This window comes from Lepisosteus platostomus, chromosome 5, assembly GCF_059453375.1.
Source record: "Lepisosteus platostomus isolate fLepPlt1 chromosome 5, fLepPlt1.hap1, whole genome shotgun sequence".
NCBI classification, from domain to species: domain Eukaryota; kingdom Metazoa; phylum Chordata; class Actinopteri; order Semionotiformes; family Lepisosteidae; genus Lepisosteus; species Lepisosteus platostomus.
Window position 1 is genome coordinate 4,761,629 of NC_142615.1, and position 27,552 is coordinate 4,789,180.

At 48.7% G+C, this 27,552-nt stretch overlaps 2 protein-coding genes and 1 long non-coding RNA gene across 4 annotated transcripts in view; 2 read left to right on the forward strand and 1 right to left on the reverse strand.

Moving 5' to 3' along the window:
• LOC148662607 (uncharacterized) overlaps positions 1-27,552 on the forward strand; it is a 148,093-nt gene that overhangs the window by 55,709 nt on the left and 64,832 nt on the right. The gene's annotated exons all lie outside the window — the stretch shown is intronic.
• Positions 1,556-15,966, forward strand: LOC148662611 (uncharacterized). Of its 2 annotated transcripts, none has more exons than XM_088632295.1 (4): positions 1,556-2,283; positions 7,785-8,030; positions 9,455-9,742; positions 11,111-15,966. In XM_088632295.1, exons 1-4 carry the CDS (start codon positions 2,193-2,195, stop codon positions 11,338-11,340), a joined length of 855 nt encoding a protein of 284 aa, XP_088488421.1. In that variant the 5' UTR covers positions 1,556-2,192; the 3' UTR covers positions 11,341-15,966. The 2 variants fall into 2 exon arrangements, with proteins under 2 accessions (XP_088488421.1, XP_088488422.1); XM_088632296.1 differs by having other exon boundaries at positions 1,973-2,283; positions 11,138-13,733.
• LOC148662612 (polymeric immunoglobulin receptor-like) lies at positions 14,665-26,720 on the reverse strand. The gene is made up of 6 exons (XM_088632305.1): positions 25,967-26,720; positions 21,352-21,672; positions 20,118-20,432; positions 18,661-18,990; positions 17,301-17,403; positions 14,665-15,332 (listed from the first exon to the last, which is right to left on the reverse strand). Exons 1-4 carry the CDS (start codon positions 26,028-26,030, stop codon positions 18,890-18,892), a joined length of 801 nt encoding a protein of 266 aa, XP_088488431.1. The 5' UTR covers positions 26,031-26,720; the 3' UTR covers positions 14,665-15,332; positions 17,301-17,403; positions 18,661-18,889.

The following is a 27,552-nucleotide window of genomic DNA, read 5'->3' on the forward strand; positions in this document are numbered from 1 at the left end:
TTACAGTATAGTGTCCCCATCACCATACTGGGGCATCAGGACCCACACAGACCGCAGGGTGAGAGCGCCCCCTGCTGGCCCCACTAACACCTCTCCCAGCAGCAACCTTAGTTTTTCCCAGGAGGTCTCCCCTCCAGGTACTGACCAGGCTCCCACCTGCTGAGCTCCAGTTGGGGGGGCTGCCAGTTGTGAGTTGCAGGGCGATATGGCTGCTGGCTGAAGCGAATGCATATTTTAATTTCTTTAGCTTTGCTGCTAAATCATTCATGTTGGGTTGTTCTTCGGTTTTCAATGAAGCTGAAAAAAAGTTAAAAATAGCTCTCTCTCTCTCGGATTTCGCAAATCATTCGATTCCCATAATTATACCGGATCGTTTGTGCTCGGTTGCTCAAGAACTGTGGCCTCGTCTAGTCTTTTTCCTGACAGATTGTAGCTGGAGGCGCCTTCTCCTCCAGGATTTTCGGGAACCCAAAAAGGTTCGAACACCACCTGCCCCGGGAAGGGTGTTCAAATCATTCATTGATTTACCGCTAATTACAATCACGGACACGTTACAACAGTGGGGGCAGTGGTTATAGCGTTGGCTCTGCGGCTACAATTCCTGGGGAGGGGACTGTCTGGGTGGAGTCTGCGTGTTCCCCCATGTCCGTTTGCATGGGTTTCCTCTGGTCCCAAAATCATACTTGTTGGTTCATTGGGCTCTTGGGGGAAAACTGGCCCTGGCGTGAGTTGGGGCGTGCCCTGCAATGCGTACCCCCCCCACCCACCCACCTTGTGCCCAATGCATCCTGGGATAGGCTCCGACTCCCTCACGACCCTGTGCAGGATCAAGCAGTGAGAAGACAGATCGGTCAAATCAAATAATACTACGCCAAAATAATACTTTCCGTCCTTCGGATGAGAGGTTACACCGAGGTCCTGACTCTCTGTGGTCATTAAAAATCCCAGGGCGTCTCTCGAAAAGAGTAGGGGTGTAACCCCGGCGTCCTGGCCAAATTTCCCATTGTCCCTTACCAATCATGGCCTCCTAATAACCCCCCTCTCTGAACTGGCTTCATCCCTCTGCTCTCCTCCCCACTGAGAGCTGCTGTGTGGGGAGTGTTCTGGCGCACTATGGCTGCCGTCGCATCATCCAGGTGGGGCTGCACACTGGTGGTGGTGGTGGGATTCCCCATGACCTGTAAAGCGCTTTGAGTGGAGTGTCCAGAAAAGCGCTATATAAGTGCAAGCAATTATTATTAATTATTATTATTATTATTATGGCCTCCTAATAACCCCCCTCCCTGAACTGGGGGTTCATCCATAGCTTGGATGGACTGCGGCAAAAACATTCGAGTGCTTCTTCAAAACAAAGGCTTTGAATTCCATAATAGTGTGAGCTATTATTATTATAATTATTATTATTATTACTCAAACTATCACCATTTTGTTTGGGGTTTCTCATTAAAAGGGACATAGTTTCCATTAACGCGGGAGCTGTATCACTTGGACCTGAACTCTTTGTGCATCTGTGTGCATTACACCCTGTAGTAGCGTCTGTGCTTAATTTGAACTCTGAATCGGATACGCAAATCGGATAAGCACTCATTGCTGATAATGGTTTTTTTTTCCTATTAATTTTAACCTCTTAGGAGGGGAGTCTGAGATAGAGACGTTCAGTCATTTTTTTTAACCTATTAATTTTAAACTATTAGGGGGGGGGAGTCTGAGGTAGAGACGCTCGGTCATGATCTTCCTTCTAATGTACAGTATGTCTGGAGGACCTCGGAGTAAAAGTGCGTCATTATATTTTATAGTATAATACGTGTAATACCGGAAGTAGTACCAATCCGGCAAAGAATCGCTGAGTTTTCACTAGGGCACCACGTGTTATCGTCCCTGCTAGAAACTGGAGAATTGCTTTTGATTCAGTGGGGTTTTGCACAAGCGTCTGCAGCAACCGATGCAGATAAACGGTAGATACAGAATCCTTATCTACGTAACAGTCTGTCCGTGAGGTGAATTATCCCCACACAAAATACATGCCAAGGTCTGGGTGAGACAGTATCCTAACACCACACCCACCTTCCACCTCCCCCAGTTCAGTGAACGTTTTAGCGTGGGAAGTCATTTACGGACACGTGCCTCTCGGGTAGTCCACTTTAAGGTTGTTGTTGTTGTTGCTGTGGTTTTTTAATTTGATCGGATTAAAAATGCCGTTTTGGGTCCTTTTAATCTGGGGCAGTTTGTGGTTTTCGTCCGCCGTCGACTCGCCGCACAAGATGTCCGAGTTCCAGACAAAGGGTAGGTATGCAATTTAAACTTTAAACTTCTCGGGTTCAGCAATGCCGCATGCTTATGGCCACACTCGGGTGTACCGTCGGCGACGGTGTATTGTCGCACCTTTTGCAAAACTGCAGATTCCCGCTCTAAATCGTTCATGATCAGAGTAAAGGAAGCTGTTTTTGTCACACGTGTTTTCCCCTCTTTGCTAAATCCAACTGATATTAAAGTTAGTGTTGTTGTTTTTTTTTCCTGTACGCGAACTTGTCAGTTACAAGGTTACAAAAGACGAGCTGCAATGAGATTTCGCTTATAAAGAGGGATTCTTAAGTTTTAGATTTAATCAAGATTTTTTTTCCTCTAAAGTTAAACGGGTTGTAATAATTGTTTTCACGTTCTTAAAAATATAAAAAATATTTGGTACCGTCTATAAATTATAAAGAAAGATTTGTAATTTTTTTTTCATTCGGTCAATATTTTTTTTTGTATTTAAAAGTATTTCAGGACAGTTTCTCTTGTTTCGGTCAGTGAGGTAGAGACGGGAGAAAGCTCAGTAACGGGTATCTAAAATCGTGAGTATTGTGCCAATCAGACCATCGGACTTCACAAAAGCACAGGAGAAATGGAACGAAAAAAAAAAACCTTGAATTGGTCTTAGACGGAAAATATTCTGGGCGCTAGGACTAGGACTGAATCGTCGTTATTCCTCACAAAATTAGTTTTATGAAACAGCGTTTTTAAATCATGTGCTAAGTCACCTTTATGATCTGCTGCCCAGTTGGAATTCGTGCGATATATACTGTATATAGCTCTTACGTCCACTGAAACATCAGCTATACATTTCAAATTAAACAATAGTGTAATCACCGTTACAATAAAAAAAAAAGTTAGAGAAAAAACCATACCTCAAGCGAAAATAAAAAGTTAACGAAATCAAGCATGTTCTAACAACACTAACTCACCCTGGAGAGGGAGAATTCTTGACCACGATTTTTTCTCTCCGGTTTAAAAGAACTTAAAAAAAAATCCTCAAACATCGACGTGTTATGTTCAAACCTCGGCGAGCCATTTTTTTTAAATGTTGCGTGTCGGGCTGAACAGTGGTTATCGTCTTGAAACCTCACGGCCGCGGGTTCAAATCTGTGTGAAGTTTATGTGCAGTCAGTAGATAGGTCATTTCTTGACAGGCTGAAGTTTTGTGGGGTTTTTTTTTAGACTATGCTAACAATTCCCGTTCTTTTCCAGATTCCTGTGTCGGCAAAGCACAAAAAAAGTCGCTCTCCCTGCCGCCTGTACAAACATGAGAGTAATGCCCGGCAGAATATTAGGGTAGGAGAGACGTAATAAGTAGACATCTTTCAACGAGATCGTGCATTTGTAAGGTGTATGAAGTAAACAAACAACAAAAAAAAGGCTACAAAGTTTTACTGATTCAAAACAGGACGCCAGATTAGAGAACACCCCCAAAACGGAAGGTATTTCTAACTAGTATTCATTAGTAGTTCAGGTGGGTAGCTGCGTCAGCATGCGTAGGCTGCAAAGGAACAAGTAATAGGTTTATTCCATGCTGAAAAAAAGAAGAAAGAGAACACAACGTTTCGGCCGTGGAGCCTTCTTCAGGTGTGAGAGAGACAGGGCAGTAGGCAAAGGTAAAGTAGCGGGAGAACAAAGGTTGGGAGGGAGGAGGAGTGAGAGGCGGGAGCAGGGGACAGAAAGAGAGGCCAATCAAGAGGTGTGAAGTCAGAATGGGTGCAGAGAGGTGTGAAATGAAACTTCCAATGAATGGAGAAAATTTAAAAGAACAGTAATCTGTCGTTAAGGGAAGGGAGAATGTGTGATCCTAACTGCAGAATAATTTTAGTTTCGGTGGTCTTTCTGATGTATGAGTTCGGAAAACCGTCTTTGAGAACACAGACGGAGAGATTAGAGTGGTCGTGGCCGTCAGAGGTGAAATGAGAAACAATGCTCGCTGTATCACCTGCAAGTACACAGCCACCACCACATTCATTCAAGGCCCCTCAGGACAATTCCGGATCACCCAGACAGCATCTTGTACCTCCAGCAACCTTATTTACTGTATCTCTTGCAGTAAATGCCCAGCCATCTACATTGGAGAAACAGGAAGGAGACTCGGAGACCGCTTCAGAGAACACGTCAGGGCTGTGAAGATTAAAGATCTCTCCAAGCCCATTGTTTCTCATTTCACCTCTGACGGCCACGACCACACTAATCTCTCCGTCTGTGTTCTCAAAGACGGTTTTCCGAACTCATACATCAGAAAGACCACCGAAACTAAAATTATTCTGCAGCTAGGATCACACATTCTCCCTTCCCTTAACGACAGATTACTGTTCTTTTAAATTTTCTCCACTCATTGGAAGTTTCATTTCACACCTCTCTGCACCCATTCTGACTTCACACCTCTTGTTTGGCCTCTCTTTCTGTCCCCTGCTCCCGCCTCTCACTCCTCCTCCCACCCAACATTTGTTCTCCCGCTACTGTACCTTTGCCTACTGCCCTGTCTCTCTCACGCCTGAAGAAGGCTCCACGGCCGAAACGTTGTGTTCTCTTTCTTCTTTTTTTCAGCATGGAATAAACCTATTACTTGTTCCTTAGTATTCCTTAGGATTAACAATAACGTTGAAGAATCACAGGAGGGGGTAAGATTTGGAGCCAGCAGGCCTGAGCATTTCAGCGTGTTTTGGGTGGTTTCCTGCGTCTGAACAGATTTATTTTATTTATTTTTTCATTAAATCGCCGGCTGGGAACAAGGGAGTCGACAGACAAGGGTTTATAAAGAGTCACAGGGCGCCATTTCTCCAGCTGAGCGCCCGCCTTCCCCAATTGGCGAGTTTGGACACGGGCTCTCTGAAGAAGTCAGTAAAATGAAGGGCGACGGGGAGTGTCCTGTCATGTTCAATGGATTTATTTTTTTACTGTCTTCTGTCTTTCATTTTGTTACCTCCTCCCCTCTGCTGACAGTGCTTGCCACAGGGAAGGTTGTGGCGCTGTCTCATCGAAGTTGTTATTTCTGGAAAAAAAACTCTCTTTGGAGGGCTGGGGGGGAGAGTCGTACTTTTTCAATGACGTTTTTGACCGGGGTGGGGGGTGTCTATATTTCTTTCTCTTTCTCCCCTCCTACCCTTATAATCAAACCACGAAAACTCTTTATTAAAGCGCCTTGCCGAAACCCCCAGGGCGCTGCACGTAGCGATAAAGAAATACAGAAGATAAATTCGTAACATTTAAGGCTGGGCTGGAGTTCTGCCCCTCTTAAGTTCACGGACTCCCTCCCTCGTCTCACGAAGAGGCAAGCTTGTCCAGACACCCACAGCTGGGTTTTGGTGGCAACAGCTCTCCTAGACTTGCTGAGAGTCTCTCCTTTTGGCAACACAAGATCTGGCTCCTGACTTTTGAGGCTCGACACGGAGCTGGCTCCGTGAGACATCTCTGAAGGCCTCCGTGTGTTTACACTCCCCGCCCGAAGGCTCGGTGCCCTCGGAGCGCCGAACCCAGGACAAAATGGCGGCCTTTTGGCGACCGTGCCCCTTTGCGATACGCCTCGGAAAACGACCCTCGTCGAAACCGAACTCCAAACCCGACTTTCGACGAGGGCCTGTGTCCCGAGTCGTTTCCTACATTTTCACATATGTTGTTTGCTTTTCTTTGAAAATTTTGTTTTTGTCTTGCTCTCTGTCGCTATGTATCGAGTCCTCGGGTTTGCCGCAGCAGTAAAAGTTCTTGTTGTTAAAAGGACAGGCAAACAGAGGAAAAAAGAATAAAGCATTCCCCCATATTAATATTATCATTGTTATTAATGACAACAATAATAATTGCTATTGTTATCTAAATAATTATAAGATGCGGTGTATTGTTGGCGGCACCTGTAAAAGTAAATTCTCAAAGCGCTTTATAGGAAAAGTAAAAAAAAAAGTTCAAAACAAACAAAAACGGTAACAAAGAGATACAATTAGCGCAAAGAAGCCGAGTAGAAGATGATGGGACACTGTCACTAGTTAAATAACAGCCTTTTTAAAGATGATAATTTATAATGCACCTTCATAAACCCAAGGACACTGTACCCCGTGAGACAAAGAAAGTAAAGAAAAAAATACCGGGAAAAAAATATCTTTCTCCTCCCTACACTGATCCTAAACACTGCTGTCTCAGTCCTAGGCTGTACTCCTCGCTCACCTACGAATGCTGCTGAAGGTAGCTATACAACCACAGTATTAAGTTTGCAGAGGATGCCACAGTTTAGATAAGATCACTTTATTGGCCCTATGCAGTTTCTTGCATTAAGAATTTGTCTTTTCGCAGACCCCAGCTTGCTCTCCATGAGACACACAGACTGGGAGAGAAGCTGGGGGTCAGGGCACAGGGTCACCCATTTATACGGCGCCCCTGGAGCAGCTGGGGTGAAGGGCCTCGCTCAGGGGGCCCCAACAGAGTAGGATTCCTCTGCCGGCTGCGGGATTTGAACCGGCAAATCCTTCCAGGCACAGGGGCAGATCCTGAGCCACAGAGCAGTACTGCCACGTGTGAACGAGATGTACTACAAAGGGTTGTGGCAGCGGCACAGAGGATCATGGGATGCGATTGACCATCCGTCGTCGGTGAGGTCCACACCATCCGCTGTCACGATAAAGCCCAGTCCATCCTTCTGGATCCCAACCACCCCCGGCCACAAACTGTTCTCCCCCCCTGCGTCGTGGCAAGGACCACCAGACTCAAGATCAGCTTCTATCCCCCTGCAGTGCCCATCCTCAACAGCTCACTGCCGGGCCTCAGACTCAGTATACACTACTGTATACACTTTCTTGCAGGTGTTTTTTTTCCCCTTTCGCTACGACGTATTGATTGTTCCGATTTCTTATTATTAGGTTCGTAACGTACCGCCCATGTCCTAAGAGATCCATGCAAATAAGAATTGTAATTTACATACAGCACAGCCATGTCACCCTGCAGCTCTCAACTGGCAGCCCCCCCCACTGAAGCTCAGCAGGTGTGAGCCTGGTCAGTACCTGGAGGGGGAGACCTCCTGGGAAAAACTAAGGTTGCTGCTGGGAGAGGTGTTAGTGGGGCCAGCAGGGGGCGCTCTCACCCTGCGGTCTGTGTGGGTCCTAATGCCCCAATATAGTGACCGGGGACGCTGGGCTGTAACGGCCACCGACTGTCGGGTGAGACGTCAAACCGAGGTCCTGACTCTCAGTGGTCATGAAAGATCCCCGGGCGTTTCTTGAGAAGAGCTTATCCCAGTGTCCGGGCCAAATTCCACCCCCCCCCCCTCTGGCCCTTACTGTGGCCTCCAAATCGTCCCCATGTGTGATTGGCTTGCACTGGCCCTGCGATGGACTGACGTCCCACCCAGGTGGTAGCCTGCCACGCGCTCGTCGCTGGCCGGGTAGGCTCCTGCTTCCCGCTACACCGGCAGGTCTCAAGTGGTGGGGCAGATGACATGACACGACATGTACATACGGCAATAACCTCCCTGTTCCCCCCCACCCCCCCCCTCTCCACAGGCAGTCTGACGCTGTGCTACGGCCACCCCCTGAAGCTCCCCTTACCCCCCGGCAGCCAGGAGCTCGAGATCAGAACGGCGGGCCTCAACGCCACCCTCCGCCTGGCCAGGCTGCGGCCGGGCTGCGGGTTCGAAGTGCGGGACGGGGCGCTGCTGAGACGCAGCTTGACGTGGGCGGACGCCGGGCTGTACACGGTCTGGGCGCGGGACGACCGGGGTTTGAGGACCACGCGGGTGGAAGTCAAGGGTGAGGCTGGGGCCGCGTTGGCGAAATGAACCGATTTCGCTGCTGTTAACCCACCCCTGGGATGACAACTGGACCCAGAGCTTAAAGGCCCGTGCCTGTGGGCCTTCCATCCAGTTCAGAGCCAGCAGCCATATCACCTGCAACTCCCAACTGGCAGCCCCCCCCACTGGAGCTCAGCAGGTGTGAGCCTGGTCAGTACCTGGAGGGGAGACTCCTGGGAAAAACTAAGGTTGCTGCTGGAAGAGGTGTTAGTGGGGCCAGCAGGGGGCGCTCTCACCCTGCGGTCCATGTGGGTCCTAATGCCCCAGTATAGTGACGGGGGACACTGGACTGTAAACAGGCGCCGTCCTTCGGATGAGATGTAAAACCGAGGTCCTGACTCTCTGTGGTCATTAAAAATCCCAGGGTGTTTCTCGAAAAGAGTAGGGGTGTAACCCCGGTGTCCTGGCCAAATTTCCCATTGGCCCTTACCCATCATGGCCTGCTAATAACCCCCCTCTCTGAACTGGCTTCATCTCTCTGCTCTCCTCCCCACTGAGAGCTGATTTGTGGGGAGCGTTCTGGCACACTATGGCTGCCGTCGCATCATCCAGGTGGGGGCTGCACACTGGTGGTGGGATTTCCCCTGACCTGTAAAGCGCTTTGAGTGGAGTGTCCTGAAAAAGCACTAAACTAGTGTAAGCAATTAAAGGAGAACTGCCCTACTATTTTTATGTTTCGGGGTTTGAAAGAATCAGCACCGACGAGCTCATTTCACACAACAAGAAAAGCGAGATGTGCACAGTACCTCGTAAAACCTCAAATTTACATCACAAAACAGACTGAATCTCCAGAGACAGATTACAGTGTGACACTGTAAGCAAGCAGGATTGTGGATCCGTCTCTTTGAATCCTATCGGAATCCTGCTCTCAACTTCCTGACGGTTGTGCTGATAAATACTACCTACTCCTTAACTCCTACTCCATATCTGTGGTGAAATGTCTGCTGCACCACCTGTATTATTACATCCGTCATTACGGGGACTAGGGAGCAGGAAGGGCCTCTTCACGTCGCGGTTCTGTGGCGAGACCAGGGGCTTGCGGCAGTGCAGCGACTTACAGCGCTTTCACGATTTTGACAGCCACAAGTTCCAAAGGTGTACGTTTTTTCTATACCGTCAATTAATTTATTTTGCGAGCAAGATTTAATAACTTGTCGGCAGATGGGACTGGTCACGCTGGACGTGTAATGCCAATCCATCATAGGGAACACAAACACAAACACAAACACCAGGGCCAATTTTTCCCAGAAGCCAATTTACCAATGTATATTTGGACTGGGGGAGGAAACTCCCATGAACACTGGGAGACCACTCAAACTCCACACAGACAGCACCCACGGTCCCACCTGCTTTTTTGCAATTTAGTTTGTTTATTTCTTCCAGGTTGTACGGTCAACGTCACCCTGCAGCCTGGTGCCAACCTGTCTGTCCCCCTCTACGCCGCCACGGAGGTGGAGGTGCTGTTTGAGCCCGTGGGGGAGGGAAACGTGACCGCCGTTTACGCGATGGAGAGAGGCCAGGCTGTCTGTCACCAGCAGTACCGTCGGCGCATCCTGGTCGATGACGAGACCCTGACTCTGGCGGGTCTGACCCGAGCTGACCAGGGCGAATACAGAGTGAAAGACACACGGACCAACTTCGTCCTGAGCCGCGTCATAGTCACCGTCCAAGGTAAGAGGACCCTACTGTTGGGGAAAAAAACGACCGTAGTGACATTGCACAACGCGTGAGCAAAATTGAACATCAGAAGATTAGAAAAAGAGTGGTACACTTGGATATAATAATAATAAGAAGAAGAAGAAGAAGAAGAAGAAGAATTGCTTACACTTATATAGCACTTTTCTGGACACTCCACTCAAAGCGCTTCACAGGTCATGGGGAATCCCACTACCACCACCAGTGTGCAGCCCCCACCTGGATGATGCGACGGCAGCCATAGTCCGCCAGAACGCTCCCCACACACCAGCTCTCAGTGGGGAGGAGAGCAGAGGGATGGAGCCAGTTCAGAGAGGGGGGTTATTAAGAGGCCGTGATGGGTGAGGGCCAATGGGAAATTTGGCCAGGACGCCGGGGTTACACCCCTACTCTTTTCGAGAAATGCTCTGGGATTTTTAATTACCACAGAGAGTCAGGACCTCGGTTTTACGTCTCATCCGAAGGACGGCACCTGTTTACGGTATAGTGTCCCCGTCACTATACTGGGGCATTAGGACCCACACAGACCGCAGGGTGAGCGCCCCCTGCTGGCCCCACTAACAACTCTTCCAGCAGCAGCCTTAGTTTTTCCCAGGAGTCTCCCCTCCAGGTACTGACCAGGCTCACACCTGCTGAGCTCCAGTGGGGGGGGCTGCCAGCTGGGAGCTGCAGAGGGATATGGCTGCTGGCATTGAATTAGTACATAACTCCGAATCTTGCCATCTTTTTCAAAGTTCAATTTGCATGCATGATCGCCAATTCATTCCTAAAATGTTCAAGATTGTGTCCAAATCTACAGTAAAGGTAATGCTCTAAGGATTTCGAGCAGGGAGCTGCCTCAGCCTGCGTAGGCTGAAAAGGAACAGCTTAAGGCTTATTCCACGCTGACAAGAAAATAATAAGGACACCAATGTGCAGGACCCACCTGGCAGAATGCTTCTCTATAATAATAATTCTCAATAATAATTATATTATCGCTTATACTTATATAGCGCTTTTCTGGACACTCCACTCAAAGCGCTTTACAGGTCATGGGGAATCCCACTACCGCCACCAGTGTGCAGCCCCCACCTGGATGATGCGACGGCAGCCATAGTGCGCCAGAACGCTCCCCACACACCAGCTCTCAGTGGGGAGGAGAGCAGAGGGATGAAGCCAGTTCAGAGAGGGGGGTTATTAGGAGGCCGTGATGGGTAAAGGTCAGGGTGGGGAGATCTAGGGTCCTCATTTGTCATTCTGTGTGGATCTGTCCACTATATAACCGGTTCTCATTACTGCGGCGGCAGGAAGGTTGCCATGGAGATGACTTTGGAGAGCAGCAGTGGGAACCCTAACACGCTGTAGGCCCGACCTGTCTCTCCGTCTTTCCAGAAGAGTCTCCGGCGCCTGAGCGTGGACCAGCCGATCGGCGCCAGCACCTAGGGGTCCTTCTGCTATTTTTCCCACCACCCGTGCTCCTGGGCGCCTTCTACGTAACGAAGACGCTGCGAAACGGCAGACGGCGGGCGCAAGGTGGCGAACTCCGCAATTCCACTGGAGAGGGCTCGTTTCCACAGGGCAGGCCCAGTCTCTGATTGTGTTTACCACAGCGTCCGCCATTTCAAGAACACTGTGAACTGTAGGTTATGTAGGTCGTTTTATTTCACTAAGTTTCCTTTGTTTTTTGGTTTGTTTTTTTTTAAAAGGTGCTTTGTTATTTCTCATTTTCATACGTCTCCTATGGTCCTCATGCTTTTCCCTCATTTCTATTGATTTCTTTTTCAAGCAACCGTTGAGGTTGTATGACTGCGTTTTCCCTAATTTTAAGATTGTATTTTTTTCCCCCACTTGGTTTGGAAAAGCGCTTTCAGCTGCTATCTGTACGAAAGGTGCTCAATAATTAATAATAATAATACTACTAAACTTTTTTTAGAATGAAGTGTTTGTATGTCTGGATATATCGATACCATAGAGTCTGTAAGATCCGCCTACTTCTCCGACCTCATCGAAAATCACCATAACAACCCCCAGACATCTCTTCTCCACCAGCCTGCTCAAGCCAAACTGCCCCACCACCTTACCTGCCTCATCGCAACTTTGCAACACATTCTTAAATTTCTTTAGCTCCAGGATCGACAACATCCGGCATCACATTCTCTCCACTGGGCCTATCATTTCCATACCTCCTCCCTCCTTCTCCAACGTTTCTGGTTCCCTTCTCTCCAGCTTCTCCCCTCTTGACTCTGCATCCCTCAGTAAACTGGTTTCACACATGAAATCCACCCCCTCTATATTAGATCCCATTCCCACCACTTTATTTCAGTGCTGTTTCTCTTCTCTCTGTCCCATTGTCCTCAATATTTTACATGAATCCTTGAGCACTGGCGTTGTACCAACAGGCCTCAAAACTGCTGCCATTACCCCCATGCCAGAACAGCCTAACATGGCTCTGGACAACCGAAACAATTTTCGCCCCACCTCCAACTTACCCTTTCTTGCTAAAATCCTAGAACGTGCTGTCACACTTCAGTTGCATAACCACCTCATGACAAACAACCTTTTCGAACCCCTCCAATCTGGCTTCCATCAGCTTCACAGCACAGAAACTGCCTTGGTCAAAGTCACTAACGATCTGCTAATAGCTTCTGATTCTGGTTCTCTTTCTAAACTCATCCTTCTTGATCTCAGTGCTGCTTTTGACACTGTTGACCATGACATCTGACTTTCTCGTCTTGAGACTGTGTTTGGAGTTTCCGACGCCGCTCTCAAATGGCTCAAATCTTACCTCACTGATCGCTGTCACTTTGTCTTTCTTGATGGTTATAGGTCTGAAATTGGTCTTGTTAAGTCTGGTGTTCCTCAGGGCTCAATACTGGGTCCCCAACTTTTCAGCATTTACATATTCCTACTTGGTCAGCTTTTAAGATCACATGGCCTCAGCTATCATTTCTACGCTGATGATACTCAAATATACATCCATTCCAAACCTGACACAAATAGAATAGACAGCCACATCAAATTACATCTCTGACATAAGAATTGTGACCATTCTGAAGTCATGCTTATTGGCACCCCCCCATCAACTTCGTAAAGCCAATCCTGTAACCCTATCTGTAGATGGTTCTGTACTTGAGCTTCAGTCTAAAATTGAAAAACCTTGTAGGGATATTTGATTCTGGCTTAACATTCGACCCACATGTGCAGCATATTGTTAAAACATCTTTCACCTCAGAAACATCGCTAGCCTACGCCCTGTGTTATCACTAACTGTGGCTGAAAAGCTGCTCAACACATTTGTCTATCCCGAATTGACTACTGTAATGCTCTACTCGCTGGGGTATCTAAATCCACATTGACCCAAGTGCAGTATGTGCAAAATTCGGCGGCCAGACTCCCGACCAGGTCTAGTGCAAGTGATCACATTACTCCTATCCTGGAGTCCCTGCACTGGCTTCCGGTCAAGTTTTGTGTCAACTTCAAAATCCTCCTGCTCACCTATAAGACTCTGCATGGCTTGGCGCCTCAGTACCTGTCTGAGCTATCATTGCCCTACTCCCCACCTCGCAATCTTCGCTCTTCTAATTCTGCCCTCCTTACTGTCCCCCCAAGCCCGTCTACACTCTAGGGGTGACAGGGCCTTCTCCTGTTATACCCCCAAGCTCTGGAACTCTCTGCCCAAGGATATCAGAGAGTCACCTTCTCCAAACTCCTTCAAATCCAGACTCAAAACATTTTCTTTTAGAAGAGCCTTTACTGAACTGGTTCTGTTCTTTACCCCTCAGCTCCTACTGTATTTAGCACCCCCATCTGCTGTCTCTTCTGCATGTTCTCATAGTGTTCATCTTGTGTATTTTTAATTGTTTATTTTTAATTGTTGTTGTCATTCTGAGAAGCCACCTTTAAAGGTGCTATATAAAATAAAGTTTATTATTATTATGAGTTGTATTACATTCTTCAACTTTTCTTGAATAAAATACTTCGAAACGCTGGGGCCATGTCTTGTCATGCACACTATAAAAATTAGTTGTTTTTTTTTACAGCTCAGTTGTAACTTTTTGAACCCTTGTCCTGCCTGCTATTTTAGAGAGCTGCCAGCAGGTGGCATAACTAACAACTGCTTTTCACCCAGGCGATCAGTGTCGGTCATATGAAAGGCAGACTCTGCCTTGTGGTGAAAAAATAGCAGTTTTAGATAAGCCACCACTTTTTCCAACAACTTGAAATCAATACAGGCTTGCTGGAGGGGTTACTGGAGTCTATCCCAGCAAGCAACACCCTGCCCTGAATGGGATGCCAGTCTGTCTCGGTACCTGGAGGGTAGACCTCCTGGGAAAAACTAAGGCTGCTGCTGGGAGAGGTGTTAGTGGGGCCAGCAGGGGGCGCTCACCCTGCGGTCCATGTGGGTCCTAATGCCCCAGTATAGTGACGGGGACACTGGACTGTAAAAAGGCACTGTTCTTCGGATGAGACGTAAAACCAAGGTCCTGACTCTCTGTGGTCATTAAAAACCCCAGGGCGTTTCTCGAAAAGAGTAGGGGTGTAACCCCGGCGTCCTGGCCAAATTTCCCATTGGCCCTTACCAATCATGGCCTCCTAATAACCCCCATTTATGAATTGGCTTCATTACTCTGCTCTCCTCCCCACTGATAGCTGATGTGTGGGGAGTGTTCTGGCGCACTATGGCTGCCGTCGCATCATCCAGGTGGGGGCTGCGCACTGGTGGCGGTAGTGGGATTCCCCCATGACCTGTAAAGCGCTTTGAGTGGAGTGTCCAGAAAAGCTCTATATAAGTGTAAGCAATTATTATTATTATGAAATGCATTTGCTACGGCCTGCTGGGGTTAAAATATGTCATACAGAAATACAAGCTTGGAAATGTGTAACTAAATGACATTCAAGCAAAACAGATGGGCACAACGTTCCTGTATGGTTATTTATTCGTTTAAAGCCCCATTTTGGATAGTTTCAATGCCTCGAGAAAAGTATATGTCCTTTCCTGGAATACAAAATGACAGAACGATGCCTGCAACAGGGGGCCATCTTGGCTCAGGGCCACACCGCACGGCCTGCATTTTGAGCCCAAATGGTGTCTGTCTCACTTCACAAAACCCCTTTTTACCTCATGACAAGAAGGCGTTAGTAGGTGTGGGGTTTTTTTTGTGTGGGTGTGAATTTCTGTCTTGATACTCTGTGATATCGAGATGAGCTCCTTAAGACATCCTAGAGATCACATCATGGTATAAATCCACAGTGAGCCCCTATAGGGGTCCTATAGATCACAGGCAGGGTATCCATCCAAGCTGAGCCCCTATAGGGGTCCTATAGATCACAGGCAGGGTATCCATCCAAGGTGAGCCCCTATAGGGGTCCTATAGGCCACAGCCAGGGTATCCATTCAAGGTGAGCCCCTATAGGGATCCTATAGATCACAGCTGGGGTATCCATCCAAGGTGAGCCCCTATAGGGATCCTATAGATCACAGCCAGGGTATCAATCAATACTGTGGTACTTTCAATCTGTAGGCACAGACAAGTCTATAGGCCCTTGAAATGTCTTCATCTCCAGTAGGAAGCCCTGTCCTGTTCTCCTTCAAAAGAGAAAAGAAGATCGAAAACAAAGAGAGAACGTAACGCAACAGAATGTTTTTGTAATGCAATACAGTAAAGTGAACTGTTACGTATAGTATCCACACTGTGCACTGTGGTGTAGATCGATACGGTGTAGCAGATTGCAATGATGTTTTCCCCCAAAACCCTTCTGTAAAACAGTAGTGCAATTTGCTACAGTGTGTTAATTTACACAGTGCAACAGAGCACACTGCCACACAGTACAATACCGCTCGAAAGAGTACAGCAGTAGCCCCCTGCAATACATATAGTATACAGGTTGAAAATCCCTTATCCGAAATTCCAAACTCCAATAAACTCCGAAATCCGCAACTTTCCAGCTCACAGGGATGTCATCGATGACGTACCCTCTCCCTCAAGTTTCTCGGACCTGATGTAGTTGTAATGTCTGGGGCTGCATTTATCATCAAGTTTGTAAGCAGCGCTCATCATGTTTCGGTTTGGTTTTCTTGTACAGTTAGTACAAAACGTTATTTTTACGCGAGATCTGAATCTCCCCTCCATGTATGAGTGTAACGTAACTAGTGTCATTACTGTTACCTGTACTTGTACTTGTACCTGTATATTACTTTAAAAATAAAATGCTTTGCATTACTTTTTTCAGTTTTCATTTTATTTACCTGTAATCATATGCGATGCTTTGTTTTTGTATGATAAAAAATAAAAGACAAATGGCGTACGTGTACTGTAACCTTTTAATCAAAACATGACATCGTAGGTGGAGACCGATATCTTACCTTTCTGATGGTGTTATGTTTAAAACATTATTAAAAATGTATACAAAACTACATTCAGGGTAGATGTATAAGCTATATTATGAAATGGAAATGGATATCGTCTTTCGACTTTGGCCCCATTCCCAAGCTGTCCTATTTTATAGATGCAAATATAAAAATATTCCGAAATCCGAAACAATCCGAAATCCGCAACACGTCCGGTCCCAGGAATTTCGGATAAGGGATTCTCAACCTGTAGTATAGTATAGAATATAGATAGAAGGAAGTAGTGCACTCTAAAGAAGGCATGTAAGCTACTATAGCCCAGAATATAGAGCCTAGTTAGATACTGGTCAGAGTAGAGAGAAGCAGGTGTGAAAATGAAAGGTATGACATACGAGCAAGACACAAGACAGTTTGCCATCAAGAACAGGTCGTTTGGCTCATCTCCCTCATTTGGTAGCATGTAGCTAATTGATCTGCAGCTCTCATTCACAGCTGGTTCTTGAAATAGGTTACTAGTGGGGTCCTAGTACAGATCCCTGTGGTACTCCCCTCATTTCAGTCCAGCATAACAAGGTGCAGATGAGTCTGTACGGCACATTGTAATAAGCTGTAGTATAGTGACATTTAACGCAGAAGGGCATTCCCCAAGAAAGCAGACCCCTGACAGAAATAAGGAAGAGCAGGGGTCCTAGTAGAGATCCCTGTGGAACTCCCCTCATTACAGTCTCACATAACAAGGTGCAGATGAGTGTCATTCTGTACAGCACATTGTAATAAGCTGTAGTATAGTGACATTTAACGCAGAAGGGCATTCCCCAAGAAAGCAGACCCCTGACAGAAATAAGGAAGAGCAGGGGTCCTAGTAGAGATCCCTGTGGAACTCCCCTCATTACAGTCTCACATAACAAGGTGCAGATGAGTGTCATTCTGTACAGCACATTGTAATAAGCTGTAGTATAGTGACATTTAACGCAGAAGGGCATTCCCCAAGAAAGCAGACCCCTGACAGAAATAAGGCAGAGCAGGGGTCCTAGTAGAGATCCCTGTGGTACTCCCCTCATTACAGTCTAGCATAACACTGTTGAGTGTCATTCTGTACGGCAGATTAAAATACACTGCTGGATAGTAACATTTAATGCAGAAGGGCATCAGAATGCAGATCCCTGACAGAAATAAGGAAGAGCAGGATTTTGTCTAATTTCTTACCCGTGCCTTTTTCTGGTTGCTCTGACAGCTGCAACTGTGGCCAAGAGGTACACCAGAGCTACCAGCCCCACTCCGGAGTACATCAGACCTGTCTCACTGCCCTCTGAGAGAGAGAGAGAGAGAGAGAGAGAGAGAGAGAAAGAGAGACTGCTCTAGTGACAGTGCGACGCCGAGACCGAATCGTAATGTTACTGTGTGTCATCCATGAGCTGGGGAAGCTTGCAGAAAATGGGACCGTAGATGTTGGCAGAACAAGACTTCCAGCGCAGGCTGATTGTACAATAACACAACGAAATGCATATATAATAAGAACTGAATTTAATAATTGCTTACACTTCTATAGCGCTTTTCTGGACTCTCCCCTCAGAGCTTTTTACAGGTCATGGGGAATCCCACTACCGCCACCAGTGTGCAGCCCCACCTGGATGATGCGACGGCAGCAATAGTGCGCCAGAACGCTCCCCACACAGCAGCTCTCAGTGGGGAGGAGAGCAGAGGGATGAAGCCAGTTCAGAGAGGGGGGTTATTAGGAGGCCATGATTGGTAAGGGCCCATTGGGAAATGTGGCCAGGACGCCGGGGTTACACCCCTACTCTTTTCGAGAAACGCCCTGGGATTTTTAATGACCACAGAGAGTCAGGACCTCGGTTTTACGTCTCATCCGAAGGACGGCGCCTTTTTACAGTCCAGTGTCCCCCGTCACTCTACTGGGGCATTAGGACCCACACAGGTTGCAGGGTGAGCGCCCCCTGCTGGCCCCACTCACACCTCTCCCAGCAGCAACCTTAGTTTTTTCTAGGAGTCTCCCCTCCAGGTACTGACCAGGCTCACACCTGCTGAGCTCCAGTGGGGGGGGGGGGCTGCCAGTTGTGGGTTGCAGGGCGATATGGCTGCTGCCCATATGTATGTACAGCATTAGCTAATGCAGTTTGAAAAATGGGTAACCTCTGTCCGCTGGGAAATGAATGATATCCTCCTACTTTTGATTGCTGAAGACAATGTGAAGCGACAGGGCTCGGCTGAAACAAAACACAAAGAACCGTGGGCAGCCAATTCCGGAAACGTGCCACGTTCTGGCCTTAGAAACGAAGAAATTTCGGCCCATCTAAGACAACTGGCGAATTAATCCCCACATCTGATCCAGCCATTTTGCAAAGGGAAGCGAGGATATCGGATTCGCCAACGTCGCTGGACAGCCCGTTTCCCACAATTCCCGGAAGGACGCTAAGCTGGCTTGAAGCGTGGGGTGGATTTCACAGCTCGTCGGTCCAGATCCGCTCGTTCAGGCCTTATGGCGGGACACCTCTACCAGACAGCCGCCATCAAACTCAAATACCGGACCCCCACGCCGATACCTCACCTTGCAGGGCGAGGGTGACGTCCCAGGAGCTCCCGTCGTTGACCACACACTGGTACAGCCCCTGGTCCTCCGCGCTGAGGTTCCCCAGGAGGAGAGACAAGTTCCCCGGGGAGCTGGGGTGGGAGACCGTCGCCCGGCCGGCGTAGGCGGGGCTGACCCTCACACCGGCGCCGTCGTAGCGCAGGATCTCCGTCCGCGCCTGGCGGCGGTGGAGCGTCCAGGCGAAGCTCTAGATCTCGGGGTGGGCGTTGGTGCAAGAGCAGCCCAGGAGGACCGAGTCCCCCCGCCGTCCTGTGATCTCCGCGGGAGCAGAGGCCGAAATGGCACAGCCTGAAGAAGAGCAGGCACACTCGCTTTCCTAAGAGGTCCCCGTCCGAAGCCTTTGACTTTTCCTTGTTCTATTGGTTTTTCCCATGACCGCGGTTTTGTTGTCCGTTTTCTAACCACTTGATCTGGTTACGGGGCTGCGGGGGAGTTGGAGCCTAGCCTGACAAGTGACGGGTAGGAGGCGGGATACACCCCGGGTGGGACGCCAGTTTATCACAGGGCAGACACACGCAGACACAGACACAGGACACTCACTGGGCACTCACACAGGGGACACACAGGCCACTGACAGGAATCTCACAGGATACACACAGAGTACACTTGCACAGGACACACACACAGGACATTCACAGACACACATACAGGACACACACACACAGGACACTGACAGGAATCTCACAGGATACACCCAGAGGACATTTGCACAGGACACTCACACACAGGACACTGACAGGAATCTCAGGATACACACAGAGGACACTTGCACAGGACATACACACAGGACACTCACACACAGGACACTGACAGGAATCTCACAGGATACACAGAGAGGACACACACACACACGAATCTCACAGGACACACACAGAGGACACTTGCACAGGATACACACAGAGGACACTTGCACAGGATACACACAGAGGACACTTACACAGGATACACACAGAGGACATTCACAGACTCACGCACAGGACACACACAGACACAGGACACACACAGACACAGGACACTGACAGGAATCTCACAGGATACACACAGAGGACACTTGCACAGGATACTCACACAGGACACTCACACACAGGACACTCACAGAGGACACTCACACACAGGACACTCACAGAGGACACTCACAGAGGACACTCACTGGGAGTGTGGAACAAGCTACTCAGCCACAAGTTGAAGGAAGCAGCTGGAAAAGATCCACTGCTCATGACAGGAGGCACTTCTATACCCAAAGGGTGGCAGGGGTGTGGAACAAGACACTCGGCCATGTGGTTGAAGCGGATAATGTGGCTACATAAAAATAGATCAATTAACTAAAAAAAAAGTGGCAAAAACAGGTTAGTATAATTAAACGACCTCCTCTCGTGTGTAACCCCTGTTATGGTCTGAATCGAGCAGTACGTTACCTAGCACCCGGAGTTTCACAAGCGCCTCGTTGTTCCAGGGGTCACGACAACGGTACAGCCCCTGATCCCGCACGGTGAGGTTCCGGATGAGGAGGGAGAGGTTTCCGGGGCTGGCGGAGTAAAACACCGCCACCCTCTCTTCGTAGGAGGAGTTGACGCGCAGGCCCGCCCCATCGCGGCGCAGGAGGGGCCGCCCCCAGACGTCCCACGCGAAGCTGTCGGTCGCGGGCTGTGCGTCCGTGCAGGCGCAGGGTAGCAGGGCGGCGCCGCCGGAGTGCGCGACGATCTTCCGACTGCGAACTGTCACGGTGCAGCCTGCAGACAGGAGACAGGCTTCCAGTGACAAAGAGACACCGAAGTGTGCTGTGGAATAATAACTGTCGTCATAATATTAATAAGAACAATACTAGCACTTTCCTGGACACTGCACTCAAAGCATTTTGGGTACAAGGCAGGATACACCCTGGATGGGACGCCAGTCCATCACAGGGCTGACACTCATAGCCCACACACAGTCTGGTGTCCTGTGTGGGTCCCATCCAGGGGTGTACCCTGCCTTGTGCCTGTTGCTTGCCAGAATAATAATAATAATAATAATAATAATAATTGCTTACTCTTATATAGCACTTTTCTGGACACTCCACTCAAAGTGCTTTACAGGTCACGGGGAATCCCACTACCGCCACCAATGTGCAGCCCCACCTGGATGATGTGACGGCAGCAATAGTGCGCCAGAACGCTCCCCACACAGCAGCTCTCAGTGGGGAGGAGAGCAGAGTAATGAAGTCAATCCAGAGATGGGGATTATTAGGAGGCCATGATTGGTAAGGGCCAATGGGAAATGTGGCCAGGACGCCGGGGTTACACCCCTACTCTTTTCGAGAAACGCCCTGGGATTTTCAATGACCACAGAGAGTCAGGACCTCGGTTTTACGTCTCATCCGAAGGACGGCACCTGTTTACAGTATAGTGTCCCCGTCACTATACTGGGGCATCAGGACCCACATGGACCGCAGGGTGAGCTGGCCCCGCTAACACCTCTTCCAGCAGCAACCTTAGTTTTTGCCAGGAGTCTCCCCTCCAGGTACTGACCAGGCTCACACCTGCTGAGCTCCAGTGGGGGCTGCCAGTTGTAAGTTGCAGAGTGATATGGCTGCTGGCAAGAATAGGCTCCCCCCGTGACCCTAAATTGGAGAAAATGGTCAGAAAGAGAGAGAACGGTTTAGCGCGTCACCTTTCACAGTGAGCTTGACAGTCACGGAGCTCGGCGAGCTTCCACAGACACACTTGTACGTCCCGCTGTCTTTGGCGGTGAGGTTGGAGATGAGGAGCGAGAGGTTCCCCGGATTCAAAATCGTCACCCTGTCCTCGTACGAGGGCCGGACGTGCAGGCCTGTCCCGTCATTCCTCACTATCGCCGTGGAGGCGCCGGAAGTGGTGGACAGGCTCCAGGTGCAGCTGTCCGTCTCCGGGAGCGTTTGGGGACAGGGCAGGAGAGCCGATTCTCCCGGGCGCACAGAGATCTTATCCTGTCGATGACGGATTAGGCTACATCCTGCAGGAGGAGACACGGTCAAAAGCCGGGCTTAGAAAGCCAGGATTGGTGATTGTAAAACAGTTGAAGGCAACGTTATGGGACATCCTGAGGCTAAAACTGCTTCACCTAGGTTTTGGTGTTCAATGAACAATTGTTCAGGAGGAGGTCAAGTTCTGATCTCACACTTCACCCCTGCGGCTGGCTCCCTGGCTCATTCCTCGAAAGCGAGGAGAGCTGCGACAACGACTGATCTCTGGGCCGCACTGTCATTTCCTCAGCCTGGCGAGTTCGAAGTACAGAGGATGCTCTCAGGATTGCGATCCACGCGAACGTCTGAAACGATACTGTGTGATAGAACACTTCTGCGCACCCTGCTTCATCAAGTGTCCGCAAGTGCGGCGTGAGCAAACGGCTTTAGGATCTCAGTTTTGTTCCAACAATTTGCTCAGCTGAAAATGAGTGCCGAAAAATCTAAAATAATGGTAATGGAGAGAAGAGGAGATACTAGGACCAATGTTGAGGAGACAAATGGAGGAAAACCGAAACAAGTTGATGGCTTTAAATACTGTACCTTGGATCGAAACTGGTAAAGGGAGGAGAAACACTGGAGGCAGGAAGACAAAGAGTGAAAGCTGGATGGAACAAGTGGAGAGAAATAACTGGAATAATTGGTGACAGGAAAATTCCTAGACAGTTAAAGTGCAAAACGTACAAGACCGTGATTAGACCCGTACTACTGTGTGGAGCTGAATGCTCGGCAGTTGGGAAAGAGGGAAGAGAACTTGAGGAGAAGAACTGAAATGAGGATGTTGAGGCGGATTCTGCAGATTTCAATGAAGGATACGATCAGAAATGAAGAAATCCATAGGTGATGTAGGGTGGTGGAATTTGAGGTGGAAGGTAACAGAGGAAGAGGCAGGCCTAGAAAGAGATGGATAGACTGTGTGAGAAAAGATATGGAGGGATGTGAAGTGAGTGAGAAAGATGTGCTCGACAGAGACCAGTGGAGACGAGCAACCAAAGCAGTCTGGGACTAAGGCTGTGAAAAAGAAGAAGAAGAATTTTCGAAGCTTGCTGCCGACCAGTGAAAATTTCTCGGCACATTAAATCCACTTTTACGTTATTATATTATTATTACGGCTGTGTTACTATTATTACGACCGCATTCCTCGTGCTGGTGCTTCCCTTACACACTTTCTATCCCCAGGACCCTTCTTAACAACTACTCCATCCTGCAGGGGGGCGATCCCTCCATCGGTACCCTTTTTTCCCGAGCGCCCCATCATCTCATACCGCCGGCCACCCAATGGACGTAAACTTCTGGTTCACAGCTCCCTTGACCGCCCTCGGCGATCATCCCCACCAGGCACCTTCGCCCGCGAGAAAACTGGCCGCATCACCTGCGGATACAGATCTAACGACACGCTCCTTCGGGGGGCCCCCCTCAGGTCGATTCCGGACCACCTCCAGCAACTGCATCTCCTGCGAAAAATGCCCAGCTATCTACGGTGGGGAAACCAGCAGGAGACTCTGAGACCCCCTCAGAGAACACGTTCGGGGCCGTGGAGATGAGAGATCGCTCCAAGCCCACAGTTTCTCATTTCACCTCCGACTGACCTCTCGGTCTCTGTGCTCAAGGAAGGGTTTCTCAGCTTCAACAGAAGGACAACAGAAACTAAACTCATCCTGAAACTAGGCTCACACCATCCCCCTCCTCCCAACGACCGACTTGTGTTCGTGTCATCTCTATTCTCATGCAGGTTTTGACTTCACACCTCTCTTCACCCCTCTCCACTTTGCACTTCCTGAGTGGCCTCTCTGCCTCCTCCCCTCTCGCAGCTTTTGGTCTATTTAATCTGTGCTGTCCGCCCTGTCTTTCTCACACCCGAAGAACTCTTTTCAGCCTGGAATAAACCTATTACTTGTTCCTTTGCAGACTACGCATGCTGACGCAGCTCCCCACCTGAATTATTATTATTACACCTACTGCCAGCAGCCATATCAGTCTGCAACTCCCAGCTGGCAGCCAACCCCCACTGAAGCTCAGCAGGTGTGAGCCTGGTCAGTACCTGGAGGGGAGACCTCCTGGGAAAAACTAAGGTTGCTGCTGGAAGAGGTGTTAGTGGGGCCAGCAGGGGGCGCTCACCCTGCGGTCTGCGTGGGTCCTAATGCCCCAGTATAGTGACGGGGACACTGGACTGTAAACAGGCGCTGTTCATCGGATGAGACATAAAACCGAGGTCCTGACTCTCTGGGGTCATTAAAGATCCCAGGGTGTCTCTCGAAAAGAGTAGGGGTGTAACCCCGGCGTCCTGGCCAAATTTCCCATTGGCCCTTACCAATCATGGCCTCCTAATAACCCCCCTCTCTGAACTGGCTTCATCACTCTGCTCTCCTCCCCACTGAGAGCTGCTGTGTGGGGAGCGTTCTGGCGCACTATGGCTGCCGTCGCATCATCCAGGTGGGGCTGCACACTGCTGGCGGTAATAATAATAATAATAAACTTTATTTTATATAGCGCCTTTAAAGGTGGCTTCTCAAAGCGCTTTACAGGATGACAATAACAATAAATAAGAAGACTACAACAATAAATAAGAAAAATTTCACAAGACAGGACACAATTATAATTACAGCAATACAACAATAACAATAGAGGAGACCGTGGAAGATGGTATTAAGAAGAGCAGAGGGGTGAAGAATGGAACCAGTTAAGTAAAGGCTTTTCTGAAAAGGAGGGTTTTGAGTCTGGATTTGAAGGAGTTTAGAGAAGGTGACTCTCTAATATCCTTGGGCAAGGAGTTCCAGAGCTTGGGGGCATAGCAGGAGAAGGCCCTGTCGCCCATACAATGTAGACGGGCTTGGGGGACAGTAAGGAGGGCAGAATTTGAAGAGCGGAGGTTGCGAGGTGGGGAGTAGGGCGATAAGAGTTCAGACAGGTATTGAGGTGCCAAGCCATGTAAAGCCTTGTAGGTGAGCATGAGGATTTTAAAGTCTACGCGGAATTTGACCGGAAGCCAGTGCAAGGACTCCAGGATAGGAGTAATGTGAACACTTGCACTAGATCTGGTCAGGATTCTGGCTGCTGAATTTTGGACATACTGCAGCTTGTTCAGAGTAGATTTAGATACCCCAGGGAGCAGAGCATTGCAGTAGTCAATTCGAGAGAATACAAATATGTTGATCAGCTTTTCAGCCACAGTTAATGATAGCATAGGGCGTAGTCTTGCGATATTTCTAAGGTGAAAAAAAGATGTTTTGACAGTATGCTGTACATGTGGGTCGAATGTTAAGCCAGAATCGAATATAACCCCAAGGTTTTTCAATTTTGATTGGAGCTCAAGTTGATAGTAGTGGGATTCCCCATCACTTGTAAAGCGCCTTGAGTGGAGTGTCCAGAAAAGCGCTCTATAAGTGTAAGCAATTATTATTATTACTTTAACAAGATTAAACGAATGAGACTTTATGCTATTCATTTGTTTTCCCAAATAATTAAAACCTGCCTGTCCAGTCAATTGGCCTTTTAGAAGTTTTCACAGTGGTCATACAAACCTTGGATAAAATATTGTATAAACAAGCAATACTGAGATGAGAACAGAAGATGCTATTTACACTTTACATACTCCAGACAATGAGGAGAAGCAATAAGAGATTAATGGAATGTCCTGCACTGACTCTCCATAGTTTTGAATAGAGAAGATGAGGGGGATCTTAAATTCTTAATTCCAGTGCTGAATCAACAGTGAAACACCAAACGGAGCACATAAGTAGAAAGTATATGGAAGTACATGTAAACCTCGAAAACGGGAAGCACATATGTACACAAAGGGTAGCGGGAGTGTGGAACAAGCTGCCCAGCCACGTGGTTGAAGCTGGCTATACCCTGGCCTCTCTTGAGACACAGCCAGATGAGATTGTCCAGTCAGGACGGGGGGGGGGGGGGGCTCGTCTTTACACAAAGGGTGGTAGGAGAATGGAACATGCTGCCCAGCCATATGATTGAGTAGAAGGGATCATTAGATCAATTAGCTTCTAGCAACCAAATAATGGCTGAATGGCTCTCGTTTGTAATTCTTTTTCCGAACGAAACCAGGTCGTGACACAGATCGTAATGGGATAGCAGACGCAGTATCGGTCTCAGAACTGATCTTCCGTCCAGCCATTTGCAAAATGGCTTCATCCAAAAATATGGGTCGTGGGGGAGCCCAGCAAGCAACGGGCAGGTGGCAGGATACAGCCTGGGTAGGACACCAGTCCATCGCACACTATATTTCCATCCCCCCCCAAAAAAAGAACAAGTAACAGATGTACTCACCTTCACTGATGCCGCCGACACCGAGAAACAGCAGCAACACTGGTGCTACCCTTTCTGACTCCATTGAAAGATAGGTTATTTTCTGAGGCGGTCCTGTAGCTCTGTTTTTGCCCAGGATCTCAGCAGATGTCTTTCCCCCTCTTTGCTTTTCTTCAACAGCAATCTCTCTTCCTCAGTTGTTTTCAGATCCTCAGTCACAGGGCAGCCTGGTGAAAACCCCCCAAAAGAGATATTTTGTCTTCCTTCTCTGTCACGGCATGCAGGCGTTACAATTCAGTCACGTCTCTGAGGGGGGGGGGGGGGGCGTCTGTGGCTGTGGTCACAGGTTCCTGTCACCCAGAAAGCAAGAAGAGCTCTTTTCGTGCATCTCGCAGCGTGACAAACGTCTCTGTGCAGCAGCGCTGGCGATCTCTGTGGTCTGACCTACTTCCGGTCCAGGAGCTCAGACGACTGTTCTGAATCTCTTGCTCCTTCCGTACTTGATTCTAGAGCTGGGTCGAATTATACCCGACCCCCCCCCCCCCCCTAACATTCCTGCAATAAAAAGCCGGACATCATCTTAATGGGCGACTTCAATTCATGACCACAGTCGGGGGAGGGGGTGGGGGGAAATGCCAGGATTTAAAATCCTCCTGCTCACCTATAAGGCTCTGCATGGCTGGGCGCCTCAGTACCTGTCTGAGCTATCATCGCCCTACTCCCCACCTCGCAACCTTCGTTCTTCAAATTCTGCCCTCCTTACTGTCCCCCAAGCCCGTCTACACTCTAGGGGTGACAGGGCCTTCTCCTGTTGTGCCCCCCCAAGCTCTGGAACTCTCTGCCCAAGGATATTAGAGAGTCACCTTCTCTAAACTCCTGCCAATCCAGACTCCAAACCTTCTTCTTCAGAAGAGCCTCTCCTGAACTGGTTCTGTTCTTCACCCCTCTGCTTCTCTTAGTACCACCATCCACGCTCTCCTCTGTGTATTGTCATTGTGTTTTATCTGGTGTATTCTTCTTATTTATCATTGTTGTCATCCTGTAAAGCGCTTTGAGAAGCCACCTTTAAAGGCGCTATATAAAATAGTTTATTATTATTAATAATCTGGCAGACAGAAGATTTGTTTTTTGGTGCCTACCGTCGTCGAAATGACTAAGAAAGCTAAAAAATAAAAATCTCCAACTCTTTGCCGCCTGGATAACCTTAAAATGGCCATCGGATTGTCACGATTTGAATCCCTCCTCTTAAGGGCGCTTGCTAGCAGGTGATCCGGCTGCTGGTAAATGACCGAGGTCTGCAAACACTGCGACGAATGTCCGAGCTGCGCGTGTTCCCCCAGCACGTCTGGGGGGGAGGTTTCAGTTTGACGGGATGTTGCAGATGTCACGGTCAAGCCCGGCTCTTATTTGGGGGGGGGGGGTTTGAATGTGGCGTGGCGACATCACGCTCCGAAGCCCTTTCTCCGTTTCGCTTTCTCCCCCCGACCGACGTTGGGGTTAGGCCTCGGAGTTTCGTTCGGCAGGGTGTGCTGGATTCGCAGGCCTGTAAAAAAAACAACAGCTTAAAACAACACCGCCTCTCTAGAATCTGTGTTTTCAGGCGCGGG